This window comes from Streptopelia decaocto (genome assembly GCF_964273445.1).
Source record: "Streptopelia decaocto genome assembly, chromosome: 3".
Taxonomy (NCBI): Eukaryota; Metazoa; Chordata; class Aves; order Columbiformes; family Columbidae; genus Streptopelia; species Streptopelia decaocto.
The window spans coordinates 118,872,378-118,898,975 of NC_138656.1; the positions used below are offsets into that span (position 1 = coordinate 118,872,378).

At 43.3% G+C, this 26,598-nt stretch overlaps 1 protein-coding gene across 3 annotated transcripts in view; it reads left to right on the forward strand.

Annotated features, from left to right (window-relative positions):
- Nucleotides 1-4,841: 4,841 nt before the first annotated feature.
- Nucleotides 4,842-26,598, forward strand: part of KIF13B (kinesin family member 13B) — a 121,914-nt gene continuing 100,157 nt past the window's right edge. For all 3 annotated transcript variants that reach the window (XM_082049082.1, XM_082049084.1, XM_082049083.1), the window contains exons 1-2: nt 4,842-4,954; nt 13,024-13,117. In XM_082049082.1, coding sequence (XP_081905208.1) covers nt 4,900-4,954; nt 13,024-13,117 — 149 coding nt within the window. In that variant the 5' untranslated portion in view covers nt 4,842-4,899. The remainder of the gene's footprint in view (nt 4,955-13,023; nt 13,118-26,598) is intronic.

The window sequence follows — 26,598 nt, forward strand, 5'->3', positions numbered from 1 at the left end:
GTTAATTAACTGTTAATTCCCTGTATTACAGGAGTGCTCCAGGGACCCAGGAGACTGGGAGGGTCCCTGGAGTTCTAGAGGGACCCAGGAGATGGACAGGAAACCGAGGAGTTCGGGAAAGGACCCAGGAGTTCGGGGGAACGCAGGAGTGCCCCAGGGACCCACGAGATCGCAGAGGGAACCCAGGAGTTCGGGGATGCACCCAGGAGATCGGGAGGGTACAAGGAGGTCTAGATGGACCCAGAAGTTCGGGGAAGGACCCCTGGAGTTCGGGAAGGGACCCAGGAGCTGTGGAGGGACTCAGGAGTTCGGGGAGGGACCCAGGATATTGTGGGGAAGCCAGGAGTTCGAGAGGTGACCCAGGAGTTCGGGGGAGTCCTAGGAATACGGGAGGGACGCAGGAATAACCCAGAGACCCAGGAGTTCGGGTGGGACCCAGGAGTTCGGGTGGGACCCAGGAGTTCGGGGGAGGACCCAGGAGTTTGGGGGAGGGACCCAGGAGTTCAGGAAGAGTGCCAGGAGTTATCGGAAGGACCCAAGAGCTCTGGAAAGGCCAAGGAGTTCAGGAGGGACCCAGGCGTTCGGGAGGGACCCAGGAGCTCGGGAAGCGTGCCGGGAGTTATCGGAAGGACCCAGGAGTTCGGGAAGGACCAAGGAGTTCAGGAGGGACACAAGAGTCGGAGGAGGGACCCAGGAGTACGGGAAGGAGAAAGGGGTTCGGGAGCGACCCAGGAGTTCTGCGGAGGACCTGGGAGTTCTGGGAGGGTTCCTGGAGTTCTGGAAGGGACTTAGGACTTCGGGAAGGGATACAGGAGATCGGTAGGGTCCCTGGAGTTGTATAGGGACCCAGGAGTTCGGGAAGGACCCAGGAGTTCGGGAAGGACCCAGGAGTTCGGGAGGGAGTAAGGCGTTCGGGAGCAACCCAGGAGTTCGTAGTGGGGACCCAGGAATTCGGGAAGGGACCCGGGAGTTCAGGGAAGGACCCAGGAGTTCACAGAAGGGACCCACGAGTTGGGGAGAACCCAAGAGCTCGAGAAGGACCCAGGAATTTGGGGCAGACCCAGGAGTTCGGGACTGGGTGTATAGAGAAATAACTGCTGAAAATAGTGTTGCATTCAGAAAGCCCAAAAATGAACGGGAGGGACAATTAATGCCTCACCCCCTGGGACGCTTTGTTAATTAAATGAGCATTTCATGGGCAGAGCTCATCTGGGAAGTCAGCCCCTCATTACAGTAACGAGGAATGGGGAGAAGAGCCAGACCTACTGACCACCCCCTTGTAACCCCCCAGGTACCACACGGGCCCAGAGCTGGCTCAGCCCACAGCACCTGCTATTCCCCGGTGGTCTCCCATCCAAGTACTGACCGAGCCCGACCCTGCTTAGCTTCCCAGATCAGATGAGATCGCGTGTTTTCAGGGTGCTACGGCTGAGTTTATGTATCTATGTATATCTATGGTCTCCCATCCAAGTACTGACCGGGTCCGACCCTGCTTAGCTTCCGAGATACAGGCTTTTCTCAAGGTGCTATGGCTGCATATATATATATATATATATATATATATATATATATTTAGGTATATAAATGATCTCCCATTCAAGTATTAATCGAGCCCGACCCTGCTTAGCTTCTCAGATCAGATGAGATTGGGTGTTCTCAGGGTGCTATTGCTGTATATATTATATATATATATGTATGTATGTATGTATATGTTCCCTAAGTATATCCTGACAGTATCTGAACTAAACCCTTTTCCATGCTCATCCTGCTGTCCCCAGGACCCCAGGTCCCTTTCTCCTATGCTGCTCTCCAACAGGTCATTCCCCAACTTATACTGAACCTGGGGTTGTTCCTGCCCAGATTCAAGACTCTACACTTGCCCTTGTTCTATGTCATTAAGTTTTTCCCGCCCAGCTCTCCAGCCTGTCCAGGTCTCTGATGGCAGCACAGCTTCCAGTGTCACCACTCCTCCCAGCTTGGTGTCACCAGCAAACTTGCTGACACTCACTCTATTCCCTCATCCAAGTAGTTGATTAATATACTGAATAACACCGGCCCCAGCGCTGACCCTTGAGGCGCTCCCCTCCCCTTCCCACAGTCCCTATAGAACCGACAGCCAAGCCGAACATGGTTCTTGGGGCTCTGAGGACATCACCGTCTTTGAAGGAATACGCAGAACCTATTACAGGTGAATCTGGTTTCCATTCAGCAGTTAGAGCTGGAGGATCGCTAAAAGGGCGATTTGGCAGGTTTTACAATAAATTCTATATTCTGAGCAGGAAAGCTTGCAAGAAGGGTATGTTTGCATTCATTATTGTCTGTGTATTTCGAACACACCAGCACCTCTTTCTAGCAAATGAAAAGGTGGTAAAAGATCCTTTCCCCAAAAGAACTGCTGTTTAGTTTTTCATAAAACAGAGAGAGCAATGGTAACTAATAGCAGATAAAACAGAGAGAGCAATGGTGACTAGTACCAGATAAAACAGAGAGACCAATGGTAACTAATATCGGATAAAACAGAGAGCAAAGATAACTAATAGCAGATATAACAGAGAGACCAATGATAACTAATAGCAGACGTACTTGGTTTCAGAAACCGTTTGCTGAGGCCCCAGCTGGAAAATACAATAAATTCAGAGCCCGGTTTCATTCTGTAACCGGATCCCATGTTCACAGGTGCAAGAACCAACTGTGCGTTCCCTCTCCCAACCAGAAACCCTTGGCTGCTATGGATAGAAACTCCATTTATTTTTAAGGTTTTGCTACCGTGCTTGGTCTGACCTGCTGTTATTTTACCTATTTTTCTTGTTTGTTTGTTTGGGTTTTTTTAACTTCAAGGCATCTTCCTAACCCTGGCACTCACTTGGCATGCTCTGGTGCTCCTCCTAAGAACACGTTCCTTGCTGAAATCTGACCTTTCAAAATAGTGCAGAGAGAACCCTTGTTTTGAACTAAAATAGCAGCTGTGAGGGTTTTCAGCTGTGACCATTCAAATGAGGTTTTTTTTTTGGTTGTTTTCTTTTTGCATCTTCGCGTTATAGTTTCATTCTCGGTCTTTGCAATCAGTAGCTGCGGTTGAGCCGTCTAATGGGGATAAATTGTAATACTGTTCAAATCATCAGATACTATCAGGATATACTTGAGGAACATATATATATATACACACACATACATATATATATATACACACACACACACACACACATACATATATATATATTATATACAGCCATACCACCCTGAGAACACCTGATCTCATCTGATCTTGGAAGCTAAGCAGGGTCGGGCTCAGTTGATGCTTGGATGGGAGACCATTTATATACCTAAATATACATGTATGCAGCCATAGCACCTTGAGAACGCCTGTATCTCAGAAGCTAAGTAGGGTCAGGCCTGGTCAGTACTTGGATGGGAGACCACAGATATACATAGATATATATATACACCATAGCACCCTGAGAACATGCAATCTCATCTGATCTGGGAAGCTAAGCAGGGTCGGGCCCGGTCGGTACTTGGATGAGAGACCAGCTGGGAATAGCGGGTGCTGCTGGCTGAGCCAGCGCTGGGCCCTTGTGGTACCTGGGGTGGGTTAGAAGGGGGTGGTCAGTAGGTCAGAGAGGTTCTCCTGCCCCTCTGCTCTGCCCTGGGGAGACCACACCTGGAATATTGTGTCCAGGTGTGGCCCCTCAGTTCCAGAAGGACAGGGAACTGCTGGAGAGAGTCCAGCGCAGCCACCAAGATGCTGAAGGGAGTGGAGCATCTCCCGTGGGAGGAAAGGCTGAGGGAGCTGGGGCTCTGGAGCTGGACAAGAGGACACTGAGGGGGGACTCATTCATGGGGATCAATATGGAAAGGGGGAGTGTCAGGAGGATGGAACCAGGCTCTTCTCGGTGACAACCAGTGACAGGACAAGGGGCAATGGGTTCAAACTGGAACACAAGAGGTTCCACTTGAATCTGAGAAGAAACTTGCTCCCGGTGAGGGTGCCAGAGCCTGGAACAGCACCTGTTTATATCCCCCCAAAATCATGGCTGCAGTTTCCCTCCCCTGTTCCCCACTGGTTGGTACTTCAGGGTTTACAGACTACATACAATACCCTTCCCCTTATCAGTCTGTTTAAGATATGGATTCCTGGTACTTTGGTTACACTTCCCCTAAATTAACTTGTAAATACAGGTATCAGTATGTATACAGGTATCAGTATATATTCCGGGAAGAGACTTTGTTTTACATTAAGGATTCATAGTCCGATGTCTCTCAGTCCTTCCTCCTAAATTAACTTGTAAATACAGGTATCAGTATGTATACAGGTATCAGTATATGTTCCAGGAAAAGACTGTGTTTTACATTAAGGATTCATAGTCTGATGTCTCTCTGTACTTCCTCCAAAATTAACTTGTAAATACAGGTATCAGTATCTATAGAGGTATCAGTATGTATACAGGTATCAGTATATATTCAGGGAAAATACTGTGTTACTGTGTTTTACGTTAAGGATTCATAGTCTGATGTCTCTCGGTCCTTCCCCGCTCTGGGCTCAGGCGCCAGGTCCTCAGTGGTATAAAAACCACAGTTTTTCGGTAAACATACCTTACAAACTCACCCACAAACACCATATGGGCCCCACCCCCCGATTCTCTAGGACTACATATCCCAGCATGCAACGCGTTCCTTGCAAAGTGTGCCCGCGGTCAGGACTACAACTCCCAGCGTGCACCGCGGCGGCGCGGCGGCAGCGGGATGGGCGGGGCGGCGCGGTGCACGCCGGGAGTTGTAGTCCGGGCGGGCGTTGGTCACGCACGGCGCCTCCTCCCGGTCTCCGCGCTCCGCCCCGGGTGTCCCTGCGCAGACGGAAGCCGAGCAGGGCTGGGGGCACCGGGGACGGCGAGCGGCGCGATGGGGGACTCCAAAGTGAAGGTGGCGGTGCGCGTCCGCCCCATGAACCGCCGAGGTGAGACCCCCTTGTCCCGTGTGTGTGTGTGAGGGGTCGGGCCTGAGGGGTGCGGGAGGCTGGGGGGGGGCGGCCCATAGGTGTCTATAGGGGCAGGTGTGCGGGGCTGGGGCGTATCGGTGTGTCCTGCCGCGGGGGGGGGGGCTTCATATATATCCATTTATGTGTATTTATTTACTTATTTACTCCTGTGCGTAGGTACAGGTAGGTTTGGGGGTGAAGCCGAGCTGCCTTCACTCCTGACGTTTTTCCTCAACTCGCCCCGTTTTAAGGCTTTTAAAAAATATATATATATAATTTTTTTGCCTCCTCCCCTCTGGATACACCCCCCTCCGCGCTTCCTACACCTGCTTTTTACAGCCCTGCTCTTCCTTCTTCCTGCTTGCTGGAGTTTTGGGGACAAATCCTTATTTTTCTGTATTTTTCCGTGTGGTAAATCATCCCTCAGCCCTGGTGACCGAGTGGGACAGCGTTAACCCGCTGACAGAGCCACTATAAGGACAAACCACACAAAACCAAACACAAAAACATGGAAGAGGACGCATGAATTGACAAGGAAATATTTAATTTTTTGCGTTGGGTTGTTTATTTGTTTCCTCTCAGCGAAACTCGCCTCAGGGTTGTGTTAATCACACCGTGGCGCGGGCGTCGGTTTAAATGTTTAATTCGTGTTTTAATTAGAAAAAACTTGTTCTAGGCTATGAGGAAGCGAGGGTGAAAAAGCAACTTGAGCTAAGGGGTGAGGCAAAAGTCCAAGGGACGCGTAGGGTGGATTTTTCCCTCCAAATCCTCACAGAGGAGACAGAATTGATGTCGTTATTGAGGGGTTTTGACCCAAATCTGCGTTTTGTTCAAGCTCTCGAAAGCCTCATTCGGTCAAGTTTTGGATCCCGCAGGATGGATATTTCACCTCTGGCTCCTGGTGTATATTCTATATATGTTCGTGCATGTGTGAGGGGTCTTCAGGCTGTTTCCAGCTACAGACTGAGTTCTGCAAAAAATGTACGTGGGGAAGAAGCGCCGAAAGCAAAGGGGGGATCAAAAATGATGGGAGAATGTAGATTTAGAGCAGTAAATCGACTTGGAGCTTCTGCCTTGCTGGGGAATATCCTAACGCTGAGCTGCACGGATCTGGGGGAAACGGGGAGAGTGTGGTTTTCTTACCTACTGAATGGTAAAGTTAAGATTAAATTAAGATTTTAAAATTTTTAAAATGTGAATTTTTAGATTTTTTAAATTTTCAAAATGCTTTAAAATTTAAGATTTTCCATTTTAAAATTTAAAATTTTCCATTTTTAAATTTTAAATAAAAAAAAATTAATATTTAATATTTAGAATCTTTACATTTAAAAAATTTAACTTAAAATTTTTAAATCTTTAAAATTTAGCTTTAAAAATTTTTTAATCTTTTAAAATTTCACTTTTAAAGTTTTTTTTAATCTTTGAAATGTCACTTTTTAAAATTTTTTACATCTTTAAAATGTCACTTTTTAAAATTTTTTACATCTTTAAAATGTCGCTTTTAAACATTTTTTAAATCTTTAAAATGTCGCTTTTAAACATTTTTTAAATCATTAAAATGTCGCTTTTAAACATTTTTTTAAATCTTTAAAATTTCATTTTTAAAAATTTTTTAAAAATTTAGAATTTAACTGTTTAAAATTTTTAAAGATTTTTTTAAAAAATATTTAAAATTTAACTTAAAAATTATTTTTTTTTATTTTTAAATTTTAAATTAAATTTTACAAATTAAATGAAGATTTTCTGAAGAGCCACCCAGGTGTAAGGCTTGGGCAGCTTTGCCTTTCTAATGGGCTTCAAGGCCTTCTTGGAAGTTCTCCAGTCTGCACTTTGTTCTCAGTTGAGTTTGTGTGAAGTTCTGGGGCTTTGGACCTGACGCAACTATTTGTTTTCTTCAGGCTCACGAGTAACGTTCTTTCCTTCCCTCGGCTTAAAGCCGCAAACCTCTCAGACGATTACGACTGTTGGAATTTAAGCTTTAAAACCTTCCCGGTGTTTATTTGTGGTGCTGGTGGTTTGTCTTTAGTGTTTGAATTACGAATTTCTTAAGGCGAGGGTTTATTAGGTTAATAAAAGCAGTGTGTTAAACTGTTACTAAGTTATACAGCTCATAAAAGCGCAATAGGTTCCTTGCGTGCGTGTTGAAGGGGTTTCCATACCAAATATCGGTTATTCAGGGTGATAGTATTGAGGGTCCGGCTTCATCCTCGTGCAAAGTGGTGATCTATATGTTTATGGTACTAAAAGCTCTTCTGCTGTTGTATCTCGGAGTTGCACGGGATTTACTTTTACAAATGTTGCCGGTGTTTGGCTCCATTGAGCAGAAATTCATTCTGTGTCAGGTAAATACTGTGCAATGCTCATACCACAGAGTGATTTATTGAGTAGCAATAGAAGCGGCCAACCTGGTGGCTTTGCCAGGTAGATTTGTGTGGGACCACTGTAAAAATACTCTTAGATATTTATGATGTTTATGTGTAAATTCATCCAGACTGATCTCTGTGTTCAAACACGCATCCTGTTGTGCTTTGATGATAAAGTCTCCAGTGTTTTTAAGGAAGGGATTTGCCTCTGAGCGCGGCATCAGGTGGTAATTTTACATCCTCCTTTAGCCGAGGTTGTATTTCCAGTTGCTTGAAATGGTTTTGAGGAGATGGGGGTTGTTCCTCTGTTTTTCTTTGTTTTTTTCCCCCCACTGGAAATTACAACAGCAACAACTTATCTATAAATTAGAGTTTGTGCAAGCGCTCTTACAAGATTAATGATGGCGTTGGAAAGGATGAAATGACACCCGTCGTATGCTGATGGCAATATGCAAAATGCAGGATTTTTCATCGCCATCATCCGTGTCATCAGCGAGCACCTCAAGTTTTTAATTTTCCTGGTGATTGTCAGGAACCTTTAAGCAGTGTTTGTACTACGAGCAGGATTAACGCAGAGATCGGGTGACAAACGGGTAAGGCATGTAGGGCTGGTGTTTCATCTTGAGTTTCTTAGTGGAACAATTGTGTTTTAAGAGCTGCTAAGGTGTTACAGGCTCACTCCCCACTACTCATCAGCCCAGTGCCACAAAGGCAAACGATTCTTGTGCTAATTACACCTTTAGACTTAGCCTAAAGCGGCGTGAGATTACCCCGCTGCTCTGGTTTCACGTTTGCTTGCTGAACTCAACACAAGGTCAGATATACACAATGAGTAGTCCTACAATATCTCGGCTTTTGGGGCTCCGTGGCAGAGCAAACGCTGTTGCGTTTCATTCCTGTTAACTCCGAAGGCCTTAATGAATGAAACAGCAAAAGGTTGAATAATTATCTCTGAGGTCTTTTCCAACCCTGTTGATTCTGTGTGATTATTTTTTACCACTCGGACAAGGTAGCGTTAACATGGGAGGAGACGTTGTTTGCATTCAACACGCTCATGAATTTGAGTTGACTTGCACTTCGTCATCAAGATTAGATAGCGCTGTTTGCCCTTCCAGATGCACTCATACATATTTAATGAACTTTAATTGCTGCAAACTGAAAATTTCATGAGTTTTATTTGTGTAGTTCACATATATACATATATATATAGCAGAGAAGCTTGAAAGATGCTCATGTTGATAGACTTAAGGGACAAGTCAAATTACTCTATATTTAAGAACGGATCCATTACTATGCCTTATAATTAATGGCCTAAAAGTGTTATGGCATAAACTATTTTTTTTCCATTTAAGCTCTTAGCATTGTCATTTAGATGTATTTTCACTCATATAGTCAGTTAGTTTTTCCTTTATTTGTGGTGACTTCTGTGTAGCAAAGGGAAAAGTCACTCTAAGGCAACAAACATTGGCACGGAGACTTGACCTGTTGACTTGGAACTTGTTTTCATATTTCGTTTTAAATCAAAAATGAAAACCCAAACAACAGCTTCTTTATTAGGTGATAAATACACATTTAAATCTTTTTGTTGCTGTTTAAATATTTCTCTGTGTTATTGCCATTTGTTTCGGTTTTTAGACCAGAAAGAAAGGTACAAAAAACCCCAACTTTAATTTCGTACTCAATGCAATTGAAGGCTCAGGCCACAACATTCCAGTTCTAACCTTCAAGGGAATGTTAATCCCCTGAAAAATCTACCAGCAATTTAAAATATAAAATTTCTGTCGTCTTGGTCTGTACCGGAGATTATTTTGAGCTTTTGTATTTGGGGCCAGTTTTGGCTTATGAGCTTAGTGCGTGCACTTGGAACCTTTCACATTTGATTTGTTATACTTGAGTTGGCTTTAGGTGCAGCTGCCCTAAACCTGCAGTGGGACCAGGATGAATCCATCACAACTTTTATTCAACCTGTGTTATAACACCAGCTTCACACCTTCATTTCAGCGCGGTTTAGGATCAAATGGTAATTTATTTCTTACTTGAATTATTTGCTATGTCTAGGTGACCCTGCGTTAGCAAGTGGAATGGATGGGATGGTCTCCAGAGCTCCCTTCAACCCAACCAGTTTGGGATTAACATTTTTGGGCTGAAAAACTGTGAACTATCACAAACTACTTTCTTAAATGGAAATCTGATGGGAAAAAATACGTGGAAATAGAGGCTCTTGATGAACTGGAAATGCTTTCCCTTAATTAATGTTATAACATGTGAAAAAAAAAGAGCATATAAAGAGGGGAAAAAAGGAAGGTCAAGTAAGTTGTAACAGACTTTTCAGCTACCGTGGCTGTTGTACTAAAAGGTGTTACGATGGGTAGGCCCGATTTAATAAGTTGTGGATAAAATGAAAGATGATACAGTAAATAAATTGAAGATTATTTCAAACTGCTCTGTAAAAGCTATTGATTAGGATCATTGTGTTCGGTTCTCAAATACAATAACCTTAAGTTGGGATGAGTTTTTAGGGTAGTGGCTGCAAAAGCTCCGGTATCGCTGGGGTTGAAAATGTCCAGTATTTTCCAAAATGCTCGTTTCTCCTCCCTCCAGGATTCCCAAATACTCTCTGTCTGGGAATATACCAGTGCCTGCCGAATCCTGCTTTTGCTTTTCCTGATCTTGATTTGAAATACACCAAATTTCTTAGAATAGTGGAAAAGCCCACGGGGCATTCGTGACGCGAATTCTCTTTACAACACTCGTAAAGCTCATCAAAGGTGCAGTGAATTCGGATTTACACAGGAACGTGTGGTTTGAGCCAGCATCTGTGTTGCTTCTATCCCAGTCTTCTTTTTGTCTTTAAACTTTAGTGAGGAGTTGAAAAATGAAGGGAAATGGGAAGAATGGCCTTGTCGTGGGTTTTGATTGTGGGTGACAGTAAACCCGTGGCAGATGTATTGTTAACCCCCTCTCCCCCCGGCTTCCCACTCAGGACAGGCCATTGGGAGGGAAAGAAGGACAGAGAGAAGAGAGTTCGAGAAATTAAAAATGTTTTACTAATGCTACTAATAAAAAATAGAGAAAATAATACAAAATATACAAAACCAATCTGGAAAGTCCCGGCAACTGCTCTGGCACCCGAAGGCCTGGACTGGACTCTGCAGCCAATGGAACTGGATTCAGTCTGTCCCTGGCCTCAGTTTGCAGGGACGACTTGCAAGGTCCTCTCCTAATGTTGCCATAAGGAAAAGGGACAAGATCCTCGTGATCTCCCACTTTTATATGAATTATCCCGTGAATGGGATGTTATACTCCTTTGGTCAGTTTTTGGTCACCTGTTTGTCGTTGCCCCTCTGGCCAAATGTGCATCCATCCTTATCAATGACCTCGCATTCCATTGCTGTGTTCACCAGAACATGGATCTGGTTCTCCAGGAAAATGCAGCTAATCTGAAAGCTTTAGCTGACAGGCAAATTCACTGAAAGAGAAACTTGGTTTTAACAAAACCAGAACAGGCCTTCAAACCCCACCCTCCATTTCACAAATCAAATTAAAAACTCATGGGGAGACTCTGAGTAACTTGGGTGCACCTGACTTAATTATTCTTACACTCAGCCCAGCTTTGCTTAACACACCTACAGCTGTGAAATTTAAATGTGGAATAGTGGCTGGGATAAGCGTTACCCTTTTATTATGCACATCACCGCTCTCTTACTCCAAATCTGTGCAAGAGGCTTTAATTCCCTGCAATAAATGTTTCTGGAAATGATAAGAGTTGGGGTTTAAATTTTCACAAAGCAATTAGCTGATTAGTTTCTGGATTGGATGAAGCAAATGAACCTGTTTGCTTGGTAATGACTGAAGGTAGAAGCGGGTTGGCGATGGTAATAAGTGAGATTTGAAGTCTTGTCGAGGTGCGAGATTTGTGATCAATCTCCAAAGTTTGACAGTGGGCAACTTCTGCTCTTGTTTTTTGTGAACAAACACACAGACCCAATGTGTGGATAGTGGAAAGAAATAATAATAGCAAGGCTGGACAAAGGAGTCCTTGCTACAAGACAAACCACTCAGTGTTTTAAGATGGGTACGATTACCTTATGTTGGAGCATCCTCATTTTGTTCAGGGGCAGCGAGGGCTCCGATTACCAATAACTAGTAAAATAAGGGTGGAGTCCATGTGTGATCAAACCCCAAAGAGCAGGGAGGTGATTTGTCTGTAAGACTAACCTGCTTTAGTAATATTAACAGCTTAATGAGGTGGAAGTGATGACAATAGGATTTTAAGATTCATCTCTCAACTTACTGGAAGAAATCAGAAAGCAGTCGAAGAACGTGCTTAGTCATGGGATTTGTAGAAAGTATACGATGTGCTATTAAAACAGGATTTAAGCTGTTTTTTCAGCCGAAGGGAGAGCTGCCGTGTGAGCATTTTGCCAAGGTAACTGGGATAAGCAGCCTTAAGGCTGTCGAGATACATAACCCAGCAAAAAGGCTGAATACGGGTGTTCTTAGGGGTTTATTTCATGGGGCGCCAGGAGCTGATACAGCAATTCGTTGCTATTGAAGCAACTTAAAGTGCCTCACAGAGGAGTCTGAGCACAGTGGTGGTGGAAGGTGAGCGACTGCTTATATATGGAGTGCATATACCTTATGCTTTGCACAAGGGAGGCAGCGTGTAAAAACCTTCAGTAGTTGAGGAAAAGCAGGTCAGTGCAACACAATGTTAATCACTAACCAGCCAGACCCAGATAAAGTGGCTTGTCAGATACAGGGTGTAGGAAGAATAGAATTTCATCTGAGCAAGCATGTATTGCATATGGATGAATTTGCTTTCAGGGCGTGGAGAGAGATGAAAATAAACACCAGCTTCTGAACCTTGTCCACCTCTTCCTCTGCAAAAGCGCGGTTTAACAGCAGAGGGGCAATTTTGTTCGGAAGGATTTTTGCAAGCAGCAAAAGGCTGTAGCGTTTCTTTCAAAACACATCAATAAAAGAAACATCCTCTTATTATGTTATTTAAGAGCAGCAAGAAGTCAAGGTGCTGTACAGTAGTTAAGATCTGCAGTCTTGCTTTCCAGGGTCAGCATCACTGCTAAGAACGTAGGACCGGACCTATATCCAAGCCCTTATGTCTGTAGGCAGTGACTTTGATTCCAAGTGCCTCTGTGCTTTATTTTTTCATATCTAACTCCATTTGTCATTGGGTGGATACCTTGGATGCTTGTCAAGCTTCTATTTTGTTTTCCCCGCCCCCATGGCTGAGAATTCTCACACATTCCAAATATTCTTATTACTCATAGTATACATCCCGTTGCTCAGAGTCATTGGGAAGAGCCGGGCTTTCCCAGTGGGGAAGGACAAGCCCTTTTCTACGTATTTGCACCTTGGTTATTTTTGCCGTGACTTGAATTTCTCAGACCGGGCACCCCAGGACCGAGAGTTGGCATCGCTGCATCACCATGGTTCTTTTCCCCCGCAGAAATTGCCTTGTAGATGCTGATTGTCCTTGGGTGAAAGCAAAAGTGCCCTTTCTCAGTTTGAAAAGAGCTGGACGGGATCCATCCCATCAGAGCGTCTCTACAAGTGGGATTTGGCAATAGTCCTGTTTCTATTCTCCAGCTGATGGGTGCATGAATAAATCTGGTGCTGGAGGAAGGAATGGGGTATATAATCCTTCTTCTTGTTTCTTCATAGAGCTCGATCTGCATACAAAGTGTGTGGTGGATGTGGATGCAAACAAGGTTATACTTCACCCCGTAAACACCAACCTTTCCAAAGGAGATGCCAGGTAAGATTTTTGAATTAGGAAGGTCATGTTTTGTAAATTAAATGCAGCTAACAACTAGGAAATGGAAGCCTTGACAGAGGGCTTTCAATTTAAAAAATAATAAATATTATTTCAATGTAATTGCCATCATCTATAAAATAAGGCTGATTTCACCGTGCTGGGAAGATGCTTTGCAAACCCAGCGCTTCCTGCATTTGCTTCCTGCTCTAAACGATGTGTCAGCAATTAATGCGTCTGCGAACTGTTTCGGTTCTTCTCATATCCTATTATAGAACAGGAGGAATTTAAATCTGCAAAATGATTGAGCAGGGCGCAGTTTGTCGATTTGTAATGAAATGAATTCTTGAAATGAATGCTTGATAGGGTTACAGTTGTGGTTAATTTATTATTTGCAAGGGGAGGAAATGAAAAATGCGTGCATGAAGCAAAATAAAGGGGTGCAGGAAAAGGCAAAATGCATTACTGGACATCTATAGTCAATCATGACTTGTTTTCTGGGGGAAAAAAAAGTGGTTTTAACAGTGACAGAAATGAGAAAAATTCGGTGAAATACATAGAAGAGCGTTGTTTAAATGCAACATATCATTGCTTTCTCATGTAAAGCTGAACTGTGTGTCAGTGGCCAGTAGAAGTAATCTTGGCCTGATCTCTGATAATTTACATTTCTTAAACCTGAGTGGCAGTAAATAGAAAAGCAAAGAGATCATCAGATGCACTATGTACTTTCTATTGTCATCAGCTGAAAGCTGGTGGGACTAGAGCTTTAATAAGTTACTGAAAATCAAACAGAGCATGTGTGGTGGGGCGGTTTTGTTAGGATCAGTATCTGCCTCCTCCAGAGACATGTGTGTTGTTCAGCTGCCAAATACCTGTGTCGATTTGAGCCTTTAAAACCGCTAAAAACGGCAGGAAATGGAGTCTTGTACTTAGAGCTGGACTAAGAATGTTATTTGTAGTTTCTCCATAACATGGCAACCAATCAAACGCTGCTTAGTTTATACTCCCTAATATATGTTAAAAGAAAACGTTCATAGTGGAGCCAGGAGAGAATAAATCACGCAAACTGTGCCCCTGGCAAAGGAGGAATTGATTGGCAATTGCGTTGGCGTTTGGCAATTGTGTTGACATTTGGCAATGGCGTTGACGTTCCAGCCAGGATGGGGAGCCCAAAGAACGCTTCATTTGCATCCTCACAAATCCCCCTGCGCTAATCTGAGCAGGAAGCATCGTCAATTTATCAGGGGGTATTTAATAGAAGAGGGAAAAGTGGAGGCTTATGAATCGCACTGAATGTTTGGCTGCAAGCAGTGAGATGATGCATCTCAAAAGCAGAGTTGGAGTAGCGAGGATTTGGAGCAGGGTTGTACTGAACATGTGAAACCCTTGAGAGGAGCTGCCACTAAATCGTTTTGGCTCCTCAGCTCCATCGGAGGAATCTTAACTATCAGCTCAAGGAAGAGCTTGGGTTTAGTTTCATTTTTTCTAAGTTTGCAGGTTGATTTAGGCTCAGCTTCTGTTTCCAAATCCACCATCAACAACTTTGGGTTGTGCTCTTTGTGTTGTGTTGCTTTGGGTTGTGATTTCAGACTTCTCTGGTGTCTGAAGTGAGGAATTCTGGCAAACCTAGGGTGGTCTGACTTCAACAAACGTAAATAGTATTGTAAATACACTTGTTGGACGCTTGAAAAGTGGGAGAAGTTAAGAGCTTTGCTGCGTGTCTCATGAAGATGCCACGGTCAATTTAGGAACTGGGATAACAAAATGAGAAACAGAAATGTGTGCTGTCACATCCCCCTTGTCGTGACTCAGCTGTGCTCAGGCAGGGAGTGACATTTGGAAAAACAACCAATGGCTTTTGAAAAACATGCCTGTTTTCCCATTTACATGCTCTTTGTAGAAACCAATCTGGGATGTGAGTAGGTGTAAATAAATAGTTTAATGGGTGAATAACCCCGTGTCACAGTTACACGTATTTGTGTTTTCCCAAGGTGGTCCTTGCAGACCGATGATCGACATCACGTGTCCGTCTGTCTGCAAAAATCTCTGCCAAAAATCTCAGATCAGTTCAAAAGGCAAAACCTGATGTCGAGGGTTTGGATTGTGGGGTGACAATAAACCGTGGCAGATGTATTGTTAACCCCCTCTCCCCTCTTCCCACTCAGGACAGGCGATGGGGAGGGAAAGAAGGACAGAGAGAAGAGAGTTGGGAAAATGAAAAATGTTTACTAATGCTACTGATAAAATAGAGGGAATAATACAAAATATACAAAACCAATCTTGAAAGTCCTGGCACCCGAAGTCCTGGACTGGACTCTGCAGCCAATGGAGCTGGATTCAGTCTGTCACTGGCCTCAGTTTGCAGGGCGACTCACAAGGTCCGCTCCTAATGTCGCCATGAGGAAAAGGGACGAGATCCTTGTGTCTCCCACTTTTATATGAATTATCACGTGAATGGGATCTTATACTCTGTTGGTCAGTTTTTGGTCACCTGTTTCTTGTTGCCCCTCTGGCGAGATGTGCATCCATCCTTATCAATGACCTCGCATTCCATTGCTGTGTTCACCAGAACATGGATCTGGTTCTCCAGGAAAACGCAGCTAATCTGAAAGCTTTAGCTGACAGGCAAATTCACTAAAAGATAAACTTGGTTTTAACAAAACCAGGACACCTGAGTTATTGCTTTGAGTTGTCTCTGAGTTAAAGAGCAGAAACAGGCTGTGGAGTCCCAAGTGTAACCCCACATCTCCTCCTGATTTCCCGGGGGCCTGGGGATGAACGTGCACAGAAAAAGTCCGAAATTCACTCTGTGAATGTCGTATTTGGACAGGCACCCAACTTTGGGGTTGCGTGGGGCTTTGGGGGACAGCGGGTTGTGTTGGTTGAGCTGCCGCAATATTTTCAGGTCTTCAAGAAAACATCTCTGGCTGCTTCAGGTTTTGCGTTAAGAATTATTTGGGAAATTCAGGTGAAAACTGATTGACCTCCGTTTTTCTTGTGTCTGCAAATTATTGACAGGTTTCTCTGCAGGTTTGAGGATTAATAGATGTGTGCAAGATGCTTGATGTGAAGAAGAAAAATTAAAAAATCTAGCATCGTGCTGTACTGAAAAAATACCTATTTTAATGAGCAATTATTGAGCGATCCTTAATAGCGCAGCACAAGTTTCAGTCATCCGATCATGTCCAAAAGATAGATTTTAAAATCTATTGGCTTGGCTTTGTTACTAACTTTGGGTTTTTATGGGGTGGGTTTGGTCGAGCGGTGGTTTCTCATATTAAAATAAAAATTACTGTGTACAAATGATCGATCTTTAATTGCTTTCCCTAAATAATTTGCTACAGAGCCTGGAGTTTTGGTGGGTTGCGCTTGAAACAGGGTGTGAACTCCTTTGGGTTCAAGTCAATGGATTAAGTCCTGGGCAACAATTGGAATGTTTCTAGGAATTGATTTATTGGAAAACCTCCAGATAGATTCTAAGTGCTCTAGCTTCCTTTATAGCCATTATTATTATTATTATTATTATTATTATTCCTATAAATTTGCTCGCGTTGTCGTTTTGCATTTCCCAAACAAGGCCTATCAAAAAGACGTTAAAAATGGTTATTTTTGACAGCTTGGTGAAAGGAGTTTTATTATATACCACAAACCTAATTGCAACTGATACAATCTCAGAAATCCATTGTGTTTAGTCCATAATATTTTTAAAACAAAGCATTTCTGAAAGCTGCCCAAAGACCACCTTTGAGCCTTTTTATGTGAGAATTTGCTTAAGAATGCGGGAGGGCCGCTGCAATTTGTGGTTTATAGGCTATTGTAATGTCTCTTTTTCAGCTATTGTAATATCTTTATAATTAAGGCTTTGTAACAGCTATTTCAATAATTGAGTATCTTCATAAGTATTTTTTAGAGCCATTTGCTTTTAAGGGATCTGTGCATTTAAACGAATTTACTTTTATATGTGCGCACAGACAATGGTTTTGCTCATGAAGTTGTGATAATTACACTTAATCTGATTGATTTCTGGAAACTCAGAAGGGTTGTACTCTAAGTGTTGGCTCTTTAGTTCTTTAAGTGTTAATTAGTTAATTGTTAATTCCCCGTATCATTTACTATTATCTTAGACTTGATTTTTCTAGCCTGCAACATCTGAGCTTGATGGTTTTTGCTTTGGGGAGCTGGATGAAGCCCAAGTATATTTAACTTTTCAAGGGACATTTGTATAAGGTTCTTCTACCTTCCAATTCCCATTTTGTTTGTGAGACAGCCCTGGAAAAGGCTGTGGGGAGAAATACTTTTGGGCTGCTTTCCTTGTAATTAAAATACCTTTCAGAGCTGTAGGTGAGTGATACTTATTGTCGTGGCTACTGATAATAATGCCGCCAAGGAGAAATTTCTTCCAGGATGAAGTAAAAATGGTTGAGAGAATAAAACCAACACTCACCAAATTTTCTGAAAAAGGACAATAAAAGAAATCTGACTTATGTGGTAAGAAATTGCTGATTTCAGAGGAATGATGGACTCCAGGCAACGGTTGCTATGGAATATTCCAGTGTGTTAAAACTTTCCGTAGTTTGTCTTCAGACAGAAGGTTTTTTCTTCTTGTAAAGCTGGAGAGGCTTTTAATCCTTTGGGAGATAAAACGAAGATTAAGATCAAGATGAACTGAATGCTGTCAAAGGTTTAGCTGTTAGTGAGGGGGACTGTGAACTGGCTGAAGGGAAGAAGCCAGAGAGTCGTGGTCAATGGGGCAGAGTCCAGTTGAGGCCTGGATCTAGTGCAGTGTTCAAGGGTCAGTGCTGGGGCCGGTATTATTCAATATATTCATCAATGACTTGGATGAGGGAATAGAGTGACTGTCAGCAAGTTTGCTGGTGATGCCAAGCTGGGAGGAGTGGTGACACTGGAAGCTGTGCTGCCATCCAGAGACCTGGACAGGCTGGAGAGCTGGGCGGGAAAAATTTAACTAAACATAATAAGGGCACGTGTAGAGTCCTGAATCTGGGCAGGAACAACCCCAGATTCCAGTGTAAGTTGGGGAATGACCTGTTGGAGAGCAGTGTAGGGGAAAGGGACCTGGGGGTCCTGGGGACAGCAGGGTGACCATGAGCCAGCACTGGGACCTTGTGGCCAGGAAGGCCAATGGTACCTGGGGTGGGTTAGAAGGGGGTGGTCAGTAGGTCAGAGAGGTTCTCCTGCCCCTCTGCTCTGCCCTGGGGAGACCACACCTGGAATCTTGTGTCCAGTTGTGGCCCCTCAGTTCCAGCAGGACAGGGAACTGCTGGAGAGAGTCCAGCGCAGCCACCAAGATGCTGAAGGGAGTGGAGCATCTCCCGTGGGAGGAAAGGCTGAGGGAGCTGGGGCTCTGGAGCTGGACAAGAGGAGACTGAGGGGGGACTCATTCCTGGGGATCAATATGGAAAGGGTGAGTGTCAGGAGGATGGAGGCAGGCTCTTCTCGGTGACAGCCAGTGATAGGAGAAGGGGTAATGAGTGCAAACTGGAACACAGGAGGTTCCACTTAAATCTGAGAAGCAACTTGTTTGGGGTGAGGGTGGCAGAACCTGGCCCAGGCTGCCCAGGGAGGTTGTGGAGTCTCCTTCTGTGCAGACATTCCAACCCGCCTGGACACCTTCCTGTGTAACCTCATCTGGGTGTTCCTGCTTCATGGGGGGATTGCACTGGATGAGCTTTCCAGGTCCCTTCCAACCCCTGACATTCTGGGATTCTGTGAAAGCAGTATCGGCAGGAAGGGCCATTTCCGAAAATAAAACCAACCCCCAAACCTCGCTCTTTGTGCCATATGAACACATTAAATATTTGAGAGCAATGCAGCTTTAATGTAAATCTCTAGTGCAGCCTTGAGAGAACTGCGGGTAGTTTTGTTTTTAAAGCCAAGCCTATATCTGCAGCTCAGAATATCAGGCCATTTGAACTTCGTTTGAGTGTTAATTGTTGTCTTGACTCATTAAATCCTCGCGTTAGAACAGACAAATCCCTTTGCTTTCAGATGAGTCTGGTGGAGTTTGGCTCAGTGTGGATCGTTTTCTGGACTCGGTTTCGATGGAATTGGGATTTGACGCAGTGTTTTCCAGTTTAACCCCTTGGCTTTTTAAACTTCGCTACAACGTGGGTTTATATCTCTTATGAAAACAGTTTTAAAGAGCGTAACATTTGTTGTGGCTGCAGGAATTCTTTGAAAGGGTAGAAATCAAGTCAGAACTCGGTTTGAATATATGAAAAGAAGGAAATGACACTAATGAATTACAAATGACAGCACAAACAAAACACAGGATGAGTAATAAAAGCTGAGTTTAAGTTTGAAACATTTGCTTCTTATGTTGATCTAATATGTTAAGTCAAGACTTAAAGGCTGTACATGTATTTTTTCTTATCAAATCAAATTAAGAAAGGTCGGGGACCAACCCAGTGGCCACAAACTGGGGGGGAATTAAATAAGGGTTGATCATGAGTTCATCAAGTAAGTTCATATCAATTTTAAGAACAGAACGTAAAAATATATATAAAATGAGTCTGTTAAACCTCTTAACTGCCTTAAACCGGTTTTGTTCCCACCGATTTTTATTTCGAGGGTATTTGAGATCAAACCCCAAAATCTTGATCTCAGATTAATGTGATTATAAGATCAAATAAGGTGTGAGAGAGGAAATTTGTTGCCATCCAACATGGTTGATGAGGAATAACCAGAATAACTTGGTGCTGAACAGTCATTTTAGATTGTGTTGATAATTTGAAATAATCTGAATACCTAGGGCGGGACGTGGAGGTGGTTAAATGCCTAAAGATATTACAAGTCATTGCAATGTGTGTATTTTTATCGTCAAGTGGAATACATAGATAATATCCCATATAGTCTTCTCAATTCCTTAGGTTTTGGAAAATGGGATATTAAACCTGTCAGGGTTTGTTTCTGACATTATTTATGGGCTTATTATGAAAAGTGAGGAGAAGGAGAAACCTTGTACCTCTTAGTGGTTGATATTGATTGTCCTGAGGAGCTCTGGACAAGTTTGGGGGTATTCGTGTGCATCAGTTTGGGGTAACTTGTCTACTTTTTGTGGTTGTGGTGGTAATTTTAGAATTAGAAGTTCGAAAGCGGATTATGTTACACTCCATGCTCCGTTACATTTTATTGCGCCTGATTCTGCCACCATCTTAATTAGAAATAACGCTGCTGAGTGTGGAGGAAATTGTTTCTACATGTGTTTGTTTTCAAGCTCTTACAGTAAAGAGGGAAAATTGCGATTGTTGCAGCACCTCAATATCTGCTTCAGTATTTCATGTTATTTGACCTGTTTCAACAATCAGCAAAACGAGGGGATGTTGTTCAAGTTTTAGATCCTTCTGCACAGCAAGAGGAGACAGAAGATGAAGGGATGCGTTGTTTGGAAGTCACTCCTGGACTCCAGGGTCCTTCCTGGATGGCTGGGTCCCAAACAAACTCCTGGGTCCCTCCCCGATACCTGGCTCCTTCCAGAACTCCTGGGTCCCTCCTGGACGCCTGGGTCCCGCAGTACGAAGGGGAAGCTGTTGGGAACTCCTTGCCTGGTGTTTGTCAGCACCCAGCTTTCATCCGATAGCCCACGGAGTTCTGCTGTCTCCCTAAAAACGCAGCTCGAGCCAACGGCTTTGCGGAGTTTGCAGCCGCCTCACCACGGGAAGGGAGAATTCCCACTCCAGCAAACACTCGGGAGGTGAGAATGGAAAGAAAAGACTAAGAAAGAGCAGATGCAAATGTTGCGGTGGAGAACAGAGGAACAGGGCTGGTTCTGGGAGGAAACAATTATCTGGTTGCTTTACTCATCTGTCGAAACCACATATGTACCAGCTGAGGCTTATGAGCGTCTCTTCCGCCTACAGATTATCTTATTTAGTGCTCACAACAGCAAATGAGTCCTGTGGTAATTTCAAACTCAAACCTCGCGTCCTCGCTTCGCTCCAGCCCATGCAACCGCTCTCTGCAAAGCCTCTGCACGTGGTAATTATCTCTTTAATTATCCCCGTGTCGAGCGTTTTGATTGCAGGGTGACAATAAACCGTGGTGGATGTATTGTTAACCCCCACTCCCCGCTTCCCACTCAGGACAGGCAATGGGGAGGGAAGGAAGGACCGAGAGAAGAGAGTTGGGAAAATTAAAAATGTTTAACTAGTGTTACTGATAAAATAGAGAAAATAATACAAAATATACAAAACCAATCTGGAAAGTCCTGGCAACTGCTCTGGCACCCGAAGTCCTGGACTGCACTCTGCAGCCAATGGAACTGGATTCAGTCTGTCCCTGGCCTCAGTTCGCAGGGACGACTCGCAAGGTCCTCTCCTAATGTCACCATGAGGAAAAGGGACGAGATCCTCGTGATCTCCCACTTTTCTATGAATTATCACATGAATGGGATGTTATACTCCGTTGGTCAGTTTTTGGTCCCCTGTTTCTCGTTGCCCCTCTGGCGAGATGTGCATCCATCCTTATCAATGACCTCGCATTCCATTGCTGTGTTCACCAAAAGATGGATCTGGTTCTCCAGGAAAATGCAGCTAATCTGAAAGCTTTAGCTGACAGGCACATTCACTGAAAGAGAAACTTGGTTTTAACAAAGCCAGGACATCCAGCCACTGCTAAATTATCTTTGCTGCTGCTGCAAGTTTAATGGAATTGTAATCAAGTTTTTGCACGCTCGATATGGGGATTATTCCAGATTAGTAGAACCACAACGGTTCACACTGAATACAGGAATGTGAGTGATACGGAGTAAGCATGCTGAATTATTACTGTATTTTGCTGTAGGTTTTTAATTAGGCAAAGGATTAGTCCTTCATGAATTGATCTGTAATGATAATAAACAGTTCTGTGGTTTTGTGATGAGGCGTTTTACTTGGCATGGTGGCACAAGGTGGAACTGATGGAGCTCCCAAATATCATATAAATAAATATCCAGCGAAACGGTGTTACTCTTCAAAACTAAAAATATTATATACTTTAATCCAGCATTTCCTCCTAGCTTTTAATCTGGGTCTCTTAAAGCTGGTTGCAGCTGGGTCCAGATGTTTGGGATTTTTTTACCATCTCCAAGGATAATTCATGAATAAAATCGGAAGTTGTTTGTATGCTGTTAAATGGCATATTCAGCATTTGGAAAACACCTTCGTGAGATGTGGTAACGAAGCCCACAGCACTCGGTTTAAATACCGCCTGTCACTGGGTAATTGTATCCATAAGTAATACTGGTTCTTAAATAGACATTGGGCAAAATGCGGTATTCTGCATAACGTGAGGTAAGCCTGATATTCAGAAAAGGTCAAGATTTCATCTGGGGAGTAGGTGGAGCTTTGGGTTTTTTTTGTCCTTCGTCAGTAAGTGTGGAGGGTAAAAATCAAGTTTTCTGCTTCTTTGCTGTATCAAAATATATGTGTGTGTATATATATATATATGTTCCCCAAGTATATCCTGATAGTATCTGAACTAAACCCTTTTTTCAAGGGCAGAGTAGAGGGGCAGGAGAACCTCTCTGACCTACTGGTGGCCACCCCTCTTTCTAACCCACCCCAGGTACCACAAGGGCCCAGTGCTGGCTCAGCCAGCAACACCCGCTATTCCCAGCTGGTCTCCCATCCAAGTACCGACCGGGCCTGACCCTGCTTAGCTTCCCAGATCAGATGAGAGCGGGTGTTCTCTGGGTGCTATGGATGCGTATGTGTTTCTATGTATATCTATGGTCTCCCATCCAAGTACTGACTGGGCCCAACCCTGCTTAGCTTCCCAGATCAGATGAGATTGGGCATTCTCAGGGTGCTATGGCTGTATATATATCACATGTACGTGCATATATATGTTCCCCAATTATATCCTGAGAGTATCTGAACTAAACCCTTTTTAATGCTCATCCTGCTGTCCCCAATTTATTTCCTTCCTTTCAGCAAAGCTCTTGCCTGACTTTTTTGGGTGATTCTGGGAGGATATTCACATTAGGGATTACAACCCTTAGCAAAGTTTCCCAGACATTCTAGTTTACCGGGGATTATGACGTATTAACGTTTTTCTTTGCATTTTGAACATGACCTACCACTCGGATCCTCGAACCTTGACAATGGCAAATGTTGGCAAAGTGGTTTTGAAGTGATATAGAGTAAGTTATATATATTTTTAAGTGATACGTATTTTTAAGTGATATATTATTTTCAAGTGCTATATTTAAGCTAGAATTTGGATAAATTCAGTTAGCTCAGGTTAGGGAGAAAATCAGCATTTAGGAGCTTGTCGGTTGTGTTTGTGCCTCGTATTTGCTGTGAATTTTGGCATTTCTCAAGACTTCATTGGCACCAACAAGTTTTAAAACTGTTGCCAAGTTGCATAAAAGTCATTAATCCGAGTTTGTTGTCAGGTTTAATGCTTGGAAAGAGCTTGCTTCTTTAGGGAAAAGTATTGGAGAAATGCATCCTTGCAGAAAAAGGGATTTTGATTGCAAAAGAAACTCACTTGACAACTTCATCTGTTTGGGCATCTCCAGGCCAACTAGAAACTAATTCTGGGGTAATCGTGGTTTTTTCCTGTGTCTGATTTATAAAATATTATAAAAATAAATGGCTAGAACTTAAATATCTTCACTGTTTTGAAAATGATTATGATTTGGATTGTAATTAAATTTTGGAGCAAGTTTTTAATGAAATATGAGTTTACATTCAGTCTGTTTCCGTGAACTCGAAAAGGAGGAAAAATCTTACACCAGCACAATTACTAAAGGGATTTTTAATTGCCGTTTGAAGAGCACCGTTTGAAGACCTTTTAAATCCTGTTTTAAACTGCGGATCCTTTTAAAGTACAGTAACGAAGGCAGTATGGATAATAAAATGAGTGACAATAATAGCAGTACCAGTTTTTTGTTCTTTTTTAGGGGGAGATCTCTGTTTTATGATTTGAATCCCAAGCCGCTGCAGCCTATTCCTACGTGAGCCATTGATGCTTTGCAGGGAACCTTTTCCATTGATGAAGCAATTTAATATATCTCAATTATAGCTTCTCCTAGAAGGCTCCTTTGTAGCCTTTTCTATTAGTTCATGTGAAATGTTACAAGCAATATATGATGGCACATGTGAATTTTGGGGAAGAGAGGATTTCCTCCCCATCTCAAACCTTCTTGCTTAAGGTATTTGAGAGGGGGACAGAAAAGGACCCCAAAATAGCCTTGAAAAGTCACTTTTGAGTGACTTAGTCCTGTTCTCATGGTGCTGTTCTTGCCCAAGAAGAGCACGTTGAACCAGGACACGCTCTGCACACAAATCCAACGTCTCCAAATGGGTAATTAGCTGTTGCTGGATGTTCTTTAGAGATAGAGGGCCCGTAGCCATTGCAAAGGATAAAGAATCGTCCACTATATGTGTTTATTTGCAATTTGGGGGCTTGTTGAGGAGCTGCCGCTTTCTCTTCCCAAGCTCCTCCTTCCCTTTTCATCCAGGGGACGTGATGTGCAAACACAGGAGAGGAAATTCATGGTTTGATCAGAGTGGGATATGTATCGCTGTTCGTTGGGCCTGGGCATAAATCCAGAGTATTTTGGGGAGCGCTGTTGTCATTCCTGCTGAAACAAGAAAGGCCTTGAGGTGCTGGAGCGAGTTGAGAGAAGGGAGCGGAGCTGAGAGGCTGGAGCACAAGTGTGATGGGGTTAGGTTGGATTTTAGGAACAGTTTCTTCCCCAAAGGGCTGTGGGGCATTGGAACAGGCTGCCCAGGGTAGTGGTGGAGTCACCATCTCTGGAGGGTTGAACAGACGGAGATGAGGTTCTCAGGACATGGGACAGTGCCAGTGTGAGCTTAACGGTTGGACTCAATGATCTTAAAGGTTTTTTCCAACCAAAACAATTCTATGATTCTATCAGTTTGCTGCAAAAGAAACTGAGTTAGACAAATCGTTCATTTTATGTGTTACAGTCAGTTGAACGCTGTGGAGTGTTTGCACCACCAAGCCGATGCAACTACTATTTCTATTCCAGACCGGACTTACAAGACTTACAATGCAGCCTAAGCCAAGCTCCCATTTTAGGACCTGTTATGGCTTTGTACAGCAGCAGGCAAATGCCAAGCACCTTGGAGATGTGACGAAGCTGCTTTCAAACAAACCCTCTTAATTTTGAGTGTGTTGCAGTGTTAGGAGGATTTCAATGTTTTCAGAGAAATTAGAAACAAGAATTAATTTTATTGCTGACTAAGCAAGCTGTCTCATTCCATGTTTTCCCATTAAGCTGGTGCACGAGGCTGCGCTTGGGAGGTTTGTACATCATTGGGGTTGAGCTGCTGGAAAGCGCTGGGAATAAATTCTCCGAAAGCAAATTCAACAGAAACAGAAAAATTCCCAGAGTGAAGCTTTTCTTGAAAACTCATTAACATATAAAACAATCACATATATGAACAGGTACCGAAAGCAGATAGACCAACGCATGTAAAGCCGTTTAGCAAATTATACATGTTTTAGAGATTAATGTGTTTGCTTATAAACCGTATTTTTAATCGCGCCCCAGAATATCAACATCACATACGGGATTTGTTTTAAGAAGCAGATGAAGACACCTGGGTAGAAACAGATCTGTCATCGTCAGCTCCTGCCAGCACATACGTAACTTCAGTATCTTATATTTGCTCCTGGGCATAATCAGTCAGAGTAAAACCATTCACCGGAAAGTGTTTAAAACAAAAAACCCCTATGCTAATTCTCAATTTCCACACATTCCTCCTTTGAGCTCCTACTTCTCAGGTGAACTGGTATTTTTCTAGAATTCTCTTATTCAAAGTCACAAATACTGTAACAGCAGAATCACAGAATGTCCTGAGTTGGAGGGACCCACAAGGATCATTGATTCCAACTGCTGTCCCTGCAATGACAACCCCACAGCTCACCCCGCGTGTCTGGGGACGTTGTCTTCATGAACACCGTCACCTTTTCATTCCCTATTGAGCCTGAGTAACACATTTCCACCCGTCAACCATTGAACGCAGAGCACAACTTTCAGAAGACCAACCCAACCTTGAGCTGGGAGCAATTGGAAAACAGCGTTTTCTCACTTCTGGGCTGAGTCTCCCTTTTTGGAGATTCTCTGGCCTGATCTACCTGCCTTGGGTGAGCACAGATGCTGTTAATGCTTTAGTAAATTTGAAGTATCACACAGCTACGAGCTCCTTCACCAAATACGTGGAGTATTTAATGGAATCAGCGAGTACGTGACGGTTTTGTCTGCTGGTTGATGTTTCTCCCCGAAGCTCTAAAATAGTCTTGCAGTTGTATTTTAAGGTTTATCTTGCCGTTTAATGCTTGAAACAATCGCAGCTATGGGGAACTTCAAAGTGCCTTTGCTTTAATAGCAGCGAGTTCCATTTGAGCAGTAAACGCTTTCATAGCTCAAATTCCTCGCATTTAAAAGCGTCTTCATTAAGAATCACCTATTAATGCTTCGTGGAGTTTGACAGCGGGTACGCCGTGCT